Raw genomic sequence first — 12007 nt, forward strand, 5'->3', positions numbered from 1 at the left:
ATTCTCATCCCGTCATGTGTTACACAGGTTTACTTTAAGACCATCTTGCATTTTCCCACCGATTTCAAGTCATTCAAACAAGCTTAAACTGCTAACCAAACTGAATCCTCCCTTCTCGGTGCAGTTGCAACATGACCTGTCAACTCGGACAATACGGAGTCAACTGCAACCAAACTTGCTCCTGCCACCACAAGAACTGCGACCCCGTGTCTGGTGCCTGTTATCTTGGTAAGAAAACATTTTTTTCTGCTTGACTTCTTCAAAATAAAGCACCCTTCTTGAGACGAAAACCACATTTTCTTCTTGTGTCCAAAAAGCCATAAGCCTCTCGATCTGACTGGATCTAAGTGACTAATAGTTGGCTGCACACACAGTATCAACAAATATCTTCCACGGCCTTGTGTGTGTGTGTGTGTGTGTGTGTGTGTGTGTGTGTGTGTGTGTGTGTGTGTTCTTGTATTGCTACATTTCTTGAGACACCAACAAGAAAAAGTAGCTTCCATATGAAGAGGTGTGAGCAAGTTAGGACATAAATCATGGTCCCAATACAAAAAACCGTTGCATCTGATAGAGCAGTGGTTCTCAACGTTTTTTCAGTGATGTACCCCGTGTGAACATTTTTTTAATCCAAGTACCCCCTAATCAGAGCAAATCATTTTTGGTTGAAAAAAAGAGATAAAGAAGTAAAATACAGCACTATGTCATCAGTTTCTGATTGATTAAATTGTATAACAGTGCAAAATATTGCTCATTTGTAGTTGTCTTTCTTGAACTATTTGGAAAAAAAGATATCTAAAAAACTAAAAACTTGTTGAAAAATAAACAAGTTATTCAATTATAAAGATTTCTACACATAGAAGTAATCATCAACTTAAAGTGTCCTCTTTGGGGCTTGTAATAGAGCAGTGGTTCTCAAATGGGGGTACGCGTACCCATGGGGGTACTTGAAAGTATGCCAAAGGGTACTTGAGATTTTTTTTTAAATATTCTAAAAATAGCAACAAGTCAAAAATCCTTTATAAATATAATTATTTAATAATACTTCAAAAAAATATGAATGTAAGTTCATAAACTGTAACAGCTAGATTTTTTGTGGACATGTTCCACAAATATTGATGTTAAAGATTTCTTTTTTTGTGAAGGAAGGTTTAGAATGAAGTTGATGAATCCAGATGGATCTCTATTACAATCCCCAAAGAGGGCACTTTAAGTTGATGATTACTTCTATGTGTAGAAATGTGTATTTATAATTGAATCACTTGTTTATTTTTCAACAAGTTTTTGGTTATTTTTTATATATTTTTTTCCAAATAGTTCAAGAAAGACCACTACAAATGAGCAATATTTTATACAATTTAATAAATCAGAAACTGATGACATAGTGCTGTATTTTACTTCTTTATCTCTTTTTGTCAATCAAAAATGCTTTGCTCTGATTAGGGGGTACTTGAAAAAAAAATGTTCACAGGGGGTACATCACTTAAAAAAGGTTGAGAACCACTGCTCTTAAGGATATCACCACATGGGCTCAGAAACACTTCAGAAAAACACTGTCACTAAATACAGTTCATCGCTACATCTGCAAGTGCAAGTTAAAGCTCTACTATGCAAAGCGAAAGCCATTTATCAACAACATCCAGAAACGCCGCCGGCTTCTCTGGGCCCGAGATCATCTAAGATGGACTGATGCAAAGTGGAAAAGTGTTCTGTGGTCTGACGAGTCCACATTTCAAATTCTTCTTGGAAATATTCAACATCGTGTCATCCGGACCAAAGGGGAATATTTTAGTGCTATATTTTAGTTCTTTATCTCTTTTTTTCAACCAAAAATGCTTTGTTCTGATTAGGGGGTACTTGAATCAAAAAAATGTTCACAGGGGGTACATCACTGAAAAAAGGTTGAGAACCACTTTAATAGAGATCCATCTGGATTCATGAACTTAATTCTAAACATTTCTTCACAAAAAAAGACATCTTAAACATCAATATTTATGGAACATGTCCACAAAAAATCTAGCTGTCAACACTGAATATCGCATTGTTGCATTTCTTTTCACAGTTTATGAACTGACATTCATATTTTGTTGAAGTATTATTCAATAAATATATTTATAAAGGATATTTGAATTGTTGCTATTTTTAGAATATTTAAAAAAATCTCACGTACCCCTTGGCATACCTTCAAGTACCCCCAGGGGTACATGTGCCCCCATTTGAGAACCACTGTGATAGAGAATGTCTCATTTTGGTGGTGAAATCTATCAAAATGAGGGTGGTCCCAAAAAAGAGGGATTTTTCAAATTGACTGTGTGTCGGTTTTAAAAGTGTGTAAGAAAATGAAGTGCTCCCCTTCTGGTCAAAATATGCAATAACAAGTGTGTGTAAGAAATTGAAATGCGCCCCCTTTGGACAAAATTAATTAAAAAAAATTTAAAAAAGAAAGAAATATCTATATAGAGACATACTGTAATAACCTTAATTAAATAATGAAGATTAAAAAACAATTACCAACTAAAATTTCAAAAAATAAATAAATAACTAAAAGCAGTCTTTTTCTCACAATGTGTCGACTTTTTTCTAATAAAATTGGGAACAATATCTCATATTCTTTCTGATTCTGTAATGTTACAGTATTTTCTCATAAAATTATTTCTTTTTTATGTAAAATTATTACTTTTTAATGCAAAATGGTGACATTTGTCTTATAAAATGCTTGACTTTTATTACAATATTGCCTTTTTTTTTGTTCTTATAAAACAATGAAATGCTTTGAGTAAAATTATGAATTTTGGTCATATTTTTGCCAGGTAAAATTATGGTTATTATTATAATATTGCCGAAAGTTTTAAGTTTTCTTATAAAATTGTGACTTTTGTCAGGTAAAATTATGACTCTTTTCATAAAATTGCCTAAATGTGAAGCTTTTCCTGTAAAATTGTGACTTTTGTTGAGTAAAATTCCAACTTTTATCATAATGTTGCACTAATGTTTGGTTTTTCTTGTAAAATTTTGACTTGCCTTGAATTAAAATTACTACTTTTATTATAATATATATTTTTTGGGGGGTGAAATCGTGACCTTTGTTTAAGGTTGTAAAAACAAATCTTTAAATATCTCCAAAGGGTGGTCCTAAAGAGGGAGGCATTTTTCGGAGGTCTCAAGAATGTAAGAAATACAAGTGTGTGTGTGTGTGTGTGTGTGTGTGTGTGTGTGTGTGTGTGTGTGTGTGTGTGTGTGTGTGTGTGTGTGTGTGTGTGTGTGTGTGTGTGGTGGGAGAGTGTACACAGCGAAGGCCTTGATAGCTTTTCCAGACTGATGTCCCGGTGCGCTTGCAGTTGCTGGCTCCTACCCCGGCCAGTCATACAGATAGGAAGAAAGGAGAAAGACAAAAAGAGGAAGAGGAACACGCACAACGATGAGTTAATGGTTTCATAATTAGACATGATGGCAGGGGGCGTGGAAGTTTTTGTCAAATAAGGTTGCTGTGTCATAGCAAGGTCAAATCTTTTGCTGCCCTTCCCCAACTTCACCAGTGACAGCAAAACATAACAATGCTTTCTTTTTTTTGTGAGAAAGGATAAAGAGAAAAAGAGGCAGAGGAACACGCACAAAGATGAGTTGACGGTTTCATAATTAGACATGACGGCAGCAAGCGTGGAAGTTTTTGTCAAATAAGGTTGCTGTGTCATAGCAAGGTCAAATCTTTTGATGCCCTTCCCCAACTTCACCAATGACAGCAAAACATAACAATGCTTTCTTTTTTTTGTTTTCTTTATGTGACAGCATGAAGACTTAAGCCGGCCGGGGGTGTCGAAAGTCTGGCCAGGGGGCCATTTGTGACCCGCAGCATATTGTCCAAATACTAAAAACAATCAAAATGTCAGAAAATAGTATTTTCAGGACTATAGAGAGCACCTCTAACTTTAGGAGAACATATATAATAAAAGCATATATGTTTCCGTGAATTAGCCGCAGGTATATACGTTGTGAAATTAGGTTTTTACACTGTAAGATTTTGTAAATGTTCATATACATACCTTTCAAACGGTGTCTGTAAAAGGGCAGTAAAACGGTTGATCAAACAAAACAGAAGTCATCATCATGGACCCACTAGCTGTGCAAGCTAGCTCTCCGATCAGCTAAACAGACTCAATAACTGCTACGGTGACGTTTTGGTGAATTTACTGAAGGACTTTGTGAAACTGAAACAATACAAAAAGAATGCCATTGTCATGTCTGTGTGATCATGTTTTGTTTTAGTCATGTTCAGTTTTGTTTTTGGACTCCTTGTGCACTTTTGTTTGTTTTGTCACCATAGAAACCCATTAGTTTTCACCTGTCCTCATGTCACGCATCTGTCTCATGTTTTGCACTTGCACACCTGTTACTAATCTCCACAGCCTTATTTAAACCTGTAGTTGCCAGGTAGTCAGCCTGGCGACTTTACCTATACTTCATGCCATGCCATGCCTGTCACTCATACTATCCATAGTTTCCCTCCTGCCCATGCCACGTAAGTTTTTGTTTTTTATGTCACAGTTATCAAGTTTTGCTTTTTGTCCATAGTTCTGCCATTGTGCTAGTTTTGTTTTTATAGCCAAGTTTTGTACTTCCGCCCTTGTGCGTGCCTTTTGTTTATTCCTTTTATTAGTGTAAAAATAAAGATGTCTCTACCTTCACGCCTTGCCCGCGCCAACTTCCCTTGGCCTTCCGGGAAAACAACCATCACAGCCCACGTTCTGACAGCCATTGTAAATTAATAATACTATCACAGACACTCGTAAATGTGTTAGCATATTAACTAATACTAACAATGTTAGCTTCATTACATTATGAAAACATGTACAAAAATGCATGAAAACACTCCTGCAGACATCGCACATGGGACGGTTTAATAAGTAAGCATTGTTTTATTTAAATTTTAAACTTACAAACATTGCCTGGCGAGATGAATGAAGAATCCACACAAGTTGGAACGTTATGGTCAGCTAGAAGAAAGCTCAGTCTCAATGTTTACTTATACAGCCCTAAATCACGAGTGTCTCAAAGGGCTACACAAGCCACAACGACATCCTCGGCTCAGATCCCACATCAGAAGGCTAATGGAGCACCTGCAGTGAGTGAACTCTTTCAAAATGTGACGTCATAGCACAAACACACATTTTCAGTGTCTTTGTTTGCTTGTTTGTTTTTTAACTATTTGCAACATGGCCGTCAGCGAAGAAAAATCCATAAATTAGCCCCACCGTTTATAAGGACGCAGGGTTCAAAGCTTAGGAAAAAAGCAGCAGCTTGTAGTCTGGAATTTACGGTTTATAATGTCTTGTAATTGATAACACAAAGCTTTGTTTTGAGTCAATACAGCTAGTATTAGTTCCAGGCATAACCCCGGTAAAATATTTTCCAGTAAATTAGGAATTAATGAAATATTTTCATGGCTCGGTGCATAAAAAAAACCTTCAAAACATATTCCAAACATAAATAGAACCCTTTAGAGCAGTGGTCCCCAACCGCCGGGCCACAGAAGAATTTTTTATATGCATCCATCCATCCATCCATTTCCTACCGCTTATTCCCTTTCGGGGTTGCGGGGGGCGCTGGCGCCTATCTCAGCTACAATCGGGCGTAAGGCAGGTTACACCCTGGACAAGTCGCCACCTCATCGCAGGGCCAACACAGATAGACAGACAACATTCACACTCACATTCACACACTAGGGCCAATTTAGTGTTGCCAATCAACCTATCCCCAGGTGCATGTCTTTGGAAGTGGGAGGAAGCCGGAGTACCCGGAGGGAACCTACGCATTCACGGGGAGAACATGCAAACTCCACACAGAAAGATCCCGAGCCTGGATTTGAACCCAGGACTGCAGGAACTTCGTATTGTGAGGCAGACGCACTAACCCCTCTTCCACCGTGAAATTAATTTATTTATTTATTCATTTTTTATTAAAAAACACAAGATACACTTAAAATCAGTGCACCAACCCAAAAAACCTCCCTTTTTCATGACAAAGAAAAAAAAAAGAAAAGAAAAAAATGACCCCCCCCCCCCCCGTTTCAGTGTGAAGTTTTGTATCAGATATACCAACCCCCAGACACATTTCTTTTCTCTAAATTTGGCCACCCGAGTCAAAATAATTGCCCAGGCATGTGTTACAGCATAAAGATATGGTCTCGGCTGTATCGATATTTCCGTATCGTTTTGCGCATCACTTCCCCGCATGTTTTGCTTTCGAAAAACAATGCCAAAGTTCACAGAAGCAAACAAAATCCTCAGCTTCTCCTTTGCTCCCCAGAACCGAACCAACGGATGGGCGTGATCGCTGCAGGAACCCTGGTCTCCTTTCTGCTGATCCTGCTGCTCTCGCTGCTGTGCTGCTGCTGCCTGTGTCGACACAGAGACCACCACAAGTGAGTGGCTGATCGGCGTCCTTAGCGCCACGGTGCATGATGGGAAGTGTGCTAGCATGTCTGCTTCTCCGAGGCAGCAGTTTATCGGGGAGTGAAAGTGTTTTATTTGTAGATATGAGAGCGTGGGGAGCGATGTAGAAGCAGCCCACCAGTTCTCCACGCAGCCAAGTCTAATAATGCCTCTTTCAAATAATTCATTTGGATTTCTATGCTGTCATCCTAACTCAGCTTCTGCTCTTTCAACAGCAAAAAAGCCAAGCGCATCCTGTGCGGACGATTTAGCCGAATCAGCACGAAACTTCCCCGTATTCCACTGAGGAGACAGAAACTGCCAAAAGTAGTCGGTAAGCCCCCAAGCTTTCTCAGTGTCCCCTCGTAACCCACACAAAGCCGCCAGACGTTCACTGGCTAGCCAGTGAGAAGTCACGTCTTTTGCAGATTTTGTTGAGGAACTGAAGATCTGCATGGGTTTTAGGGTTCAGTCGCACTAAATATCATTCAAACTTCCACTCTAGCAGGGATCAAATTCTGCATCGTGTTGTTTTTCTTTGGATTTTTGTGACTTTTTTTTACAATTACTCAAAAAGAAACTTGCCTTCACAAAATGTATTATTAGATGAAAACCATATATATACACACATATATATATATATATATATATATATATATATATATATATATATATACATTTTCTACCGCTTATTCCCTTTTGGGGTCGCGGGGGGCGCTGGCGCCTATCTCAGCTAGAATCGGGCGGAAGGCGGGGTAGACCCTGGACAAGTCGCCACCTCATCGCAGGGCCAACACAGATAGACAGACAACATTCACACACTAGGGCCAATTTAGTGTTGCCAATCAACCTATCCCCAGGTGCATGTTTTTGGAAGTGGGAGGAAGCCGGAGTACCCGGAGGGAACCCACGCATTCACAGGGAGAACTTGCAAACTCCACACAGAAAGTTCCCGAGCCTGGATTTGAACCCAGGACTGCAGGAACTTTGTATTGTGAGGCAGACGCACTAACCCCTCTGCCACCGTGAAGCCATATATATATATATATATATATATATATATATATATATATGGCGGCGCCTCCGGGTGTCGTTGATAAATGGCCTTTGGCTTTGCATTGTAGAGTTTTAACCTGCACTTACAGATGTAGCGACCAACTGTAATTACTGACAGTGGTTTTCTGAAGTGTTCCTGAGCCCATGTGGTGATATCCTTTACACGCTGATGTCGCTTTTAAATGCAGTACCGCTTGAGGGACCAAAGGTCCGTAATATCATCGCTTACATGCAGTGATTTCTCCAGATTCTTTGAAAGTTTTGAAGGTATTACGTAAAATCCCCAAATTCCTTGCAATAGCTGGTTGAGAAAATGTTTTCTCACACTGCTCGACAATTTGTACACGCATTGGTTGACAAAGTGGTGACCCTCGCCCCATCCTTGTTTGTGAATGACTGACCATTTCATGGAAGCTGCTTTTGAACCCAAATATGGCCCCCACCTGTTCCCAATTAGCCTGTTCACCTGTGGGATGTTCCAAATAAGTGTTTAATGAGCATTCCTAAACTTTCTCAATGACTGTTGCCACTTGAGCTATCCTTTTTTAAACAAATTGCAGGCATCAAAGTCCAAATGAGCTAATATTTGCAAAAAAAAACAAAGTTTTCCAGTTTGAACGTTAAGTAGCAGTCTATTCAATTGAATATAGGTTGAAAAGGATTTGCAAATCATCGTATTCTCTTTCTATTTACCATTTAAACCAGTGGTCCCCAACCCGGTACCGGTCCGCGGACCGATTGGTACCGGGCCGCACAAGACGTTTTTTGTTTTTTTATTATTATTAAATCAACAATAAAAACACAATATATACATTATATATCAATATAGATAAATACAGTCTGCAGGGATACAGTTCATAAGCACACATGATTGTATTTCTTTATGAAAAAAAAACAAAAAAAACACCCCTCGACCCCCACCACCGGTCCGTGGGACAAATTTTCAAGCGTTGACCGGTCCGTTGACCACTGATTTACACAACATGCAGACACTACATCAAAAAGCGACATTAGTGTGTAATAGATATCACCACATGGGCTCAGGAACACATCAGAAAACCACTGTCAGTAACTAAAGTTGGTCGCTACATCTGTAAGTGGAAGTTAAAACTCTACTATGTTCAATAGCACAAATCATTATTTAATTTGAAGTTGAATTCAACACTGTTGAATTTGGATTAAACATTTTACAAGTCACAGTAAATGACTTGTTTACATAAATGAAATTAATCTTAAAAAAGCCCCAAATATTTTGTCTAGGATGCCAATTCATCAGCAGTATGTCATACAGAAACAGGTTTTAAATGTTTAACTGAACGTACGTCATTTATTTGCTCAAAACCTGGTAAAAGTATTGTCTATAAACCTGTCAGAGTTTATTTCGAAGCAAAATTGTGTGCGTGTGTGCATTGACTTGAGCACTGACTTTAAGTAACTGTTTGCGGTTAATGTAAAGGAACTCAAGATACATTATTTAAAGAAAAATGTTTTACATAAATTAAATGAAAAGGTTTAGTGTAGCTACATACTCACAATAAACTACGACTGTTTACACATATACAAATGACAACATTCTAACTGTGACGTATTACTATTAGCGTTATCACCCTCTACTGGTCCAAATTATTATAACTATTAAAAAAAGGCTTCATCGTTACTCTCAGAAAAAAAACAACACGACCACGGATACAAAAGACATCACAAAGTTAGCAATTTCAATACAAAACAAACTAAATATCCTTGTGCACAAATTGTATCTACTTACAAAAAGTTTACACGCTGGGGTCCCTCACTTCTTGTCTGGATAAACGTGTTTGTCACTTAAAAGGTCTGACAGAATAAAAATGACTCGAGCATTCATACTTTGTTGTCCAATCATTGTTAAAAGTCAGATTTTTGCAGATTTATTTAGATTTTTTTAGACAGGGTTGACTGAGTAGTCTTCTTCTACTCACCCCACTGCTGCTTCACTGTGACTAATGCTTCATTGCTGCACCCTAGTGAGTGGCAGGAGTACTGCATACATTTTCAACCCTAGTTTAAATGGTTTCATCAAGCCTATTTGGGTGATGTCGGACTAATATGACCCCTTTAAAAGCCTTTATGATGACAGTTTGACCCAGGACCAGATAATTTTTTCGCATAACTGCATAAGCAAAGGGTCAAATGTCTTCACTACGTTTTTATCGTGTTGCTACCTTACTTAGTTTCCCATCCTACGTGATGATGATTGAGCATCGTGGAAGTGGCGACCGGCAGACAATTGCGGGGTTTTCATTTAAAAAGGAATGCAGCACATTTAGAGCTTGTTGTTGTTCTTGGCACGCTCCCGCATCCATGTGTTCATGTTATTCCAGCCACGATGGTGCTTTCCCCCCCCCCCCCCCATTCTTCTTCTCCTACTTTACCTGTGTCCGTCCTGGTCTTCAGCGAGCAAAGCTGCAGAGGAAGAGATGGCGTTAATAAACTCAGGCTGGCGGGGGTTGGGTGCTGAGAGACACGCCATCAAAGGCTGCACTGTTTGGGTGAAGGCTGCAGGTCCATGCGGAGGCCTCGTGGTCCGTGACAGATCACTTTCTGACCTCATTCGGTCTGTCCCAAGATGGCGGAACACAGTTAACGCTTCTTCATATCATTCACAATCCTTGCGTAAGACAAGAACACATACGCATTATTTTTTTTATGCATTCTAAATCGTAAATAAATGCCAGCAAAAGTCAGCCAACAATGGAAGCAATGGGAGTCATTAGATGCAACATCTAAAACATCTAAAAACCTCCATTAACATGTTATATACTAATGTGAGTATATATGTAATGTAGTAACTTTCATAATAACATGTAATATATGCATGATGTAAGTATACAGTCGCGGTCAAAAGTTTACATACACTTGTAAAGAATATAATGTAATGGCTGTCTTGAGTTTCCAGTCATTTGTACAACTCATATTTTTTTTTGTGATAGAGTGATTGGAATTTGAATTTATTATGGGTCTACTGAAAATGTGACTAATCTGCTGGGTCAAAAGTATACATACAGCAATGTAAACATTTGGTTATATGTCCTTTGGCAAGTTTCACTGCAATAAGGCGCTTTTGGTAGCCATCCACAAGCTTCTGGCAAGCTTCCGCTTGAATTTTTGACCACTCCTCTTGACAAAATTGGTGCAGTTCAGCTAAAGTTGTTGGTTTTCTGACATGGAATTGTTTCTTCAGCATTGTCCACACGTTTAAGTCAGGACTTATGAAAGGCCATTCTAAAACCTTCATTCTAACCTGATTTAGCCATTCCTTTACCACTTTTGACATGTGTTTGGTGTCATTGTCCTGTTGGACCACACAACTGCTCCCAAGACCCAATCTCCGGGCTGTTGATTTTAGGTTGTCCTGAAGAATTTAGAGGTAATCTTCCTTTTTCATTGTCCCATTTACTCTCCTTAAAGCACCAGTTCTATTGGCAGAAAAACAGGCCCAGAGCATAGTACTACCACCACCATGCTTGATGGTAGGCCTGGTGTTCCTGGGATTAAAGGCCTCACCTTTTCTCCTCCAAACATATTGCTGGGTATTGTGGCCACACAGCTCAATTTTTGTTTCATCTGATCACAGAACATTCCTCCAGAAGGTCTTACCTTTGTCCATGTGATGTCAGATGAAACAAAAATGTTGCAGCGGGTCATTAAACTAGGTATTGTAGTAACTTTCATAATAACATGTAATACATACATGATGTAATTATATAAGTCATGTTGTAACATTCATAATAACATGTAATATATAAATTATGTAAGTATATATGTAATGTAGTGACTTTCATAATAACATGTAATATATAAATTATGTAAGTATATATGTAATGTAGTGACTTTCATAATAACATGTAATATATATATGATGTAAGTATAGATGTAATGTAGTAACATTTATAATAAAGAGTAATATTTACATGATGTAAGTATATATATAATGTAGTAACATTCATAATGTAATATTTACATATTTTGCCCAATTTAATCATATGACTGCGTATTAATTTCCCCTCAACAACACTACTAATCATGGCAGACTTCACGAGAGACAACAACGACTATTTTGACCCAAATGATGATCAATGAACCTTATATTTTTTAGCCTGAGTATACGGAAGATGATCTCCAAGTTTTAGAAGCATAGCGAGTAGCAGAGAAGAACTACAAACTATGAACATAAAAACAATCACTTTCTGTACAACGTCTGCTCTCACTGACCTAAGGGATGTTTATATCTTCCCATTTAATCGTTAACCTCACACAGGATGTCTTTCTCGCCATCTCGGGGGGTAAGTTGGTTATCAAAGTTGACCACCTTCTTGGTTTATGGCAACAACCTTCTACTGTTCAAGTGAGAGGCATGATTTCTGATCTAGAATTAACTTTCACCGACTAAGAGGTGATGCAGCAACATTATGTCAATAAAAAGTGGAACCAAAAGTAGTTACCGCTTACAATAAAAATATCAGATTTTACAACTTTTCCAGTGTATTTGT

The 12007-nt window shown here is 38.3% G+C and overlaps 1 protein-coding gene across 2 annotated transcripts in view; it reads left to right on the forward strand.

Annotated features, from left to right (window-relative positions):
• scarf2 (scavenger receptor class F, member 2) overlaps positions 1-12007 on the forward strand; it is a 104122-nt gene that overhangs the window by 69018 nt on the left and 23097 nt on the right. For both annotated transcript variants that reach the window (XM_061906114.1, XM_061906113.1), the window contains exons 7-9: positions 125-228; positions 6301-6415; positions 6662-6759. In XM_061906114.1, the coding sequence (XP_061762098.1) occupies positions 125-228; positions 6301-6415; positions 6662-6759 (317 nt within the window). The remainder of the gene's footprint in view (positions 1-124; positions 229-6300; positions 6416-6661; positions 6760-12007) is intronic.

The sequence above is a fragment of the Nerophis ophidion genome, linkage group LG07 (genome assembly GCF_033978795.1).
Source record: "Nerophis ophidion isolate RoL-2023_Sa linkage group LG07, RoL_Noph_v1.0, whole genome shotgun sequence".
NCBI classification, from domain to species: Eukaryota; Metazoa; Chordata; class Actinopteri; order Syngnathiformes; family Syngnathidae; genus Nerophis; species Nerophis ophidion.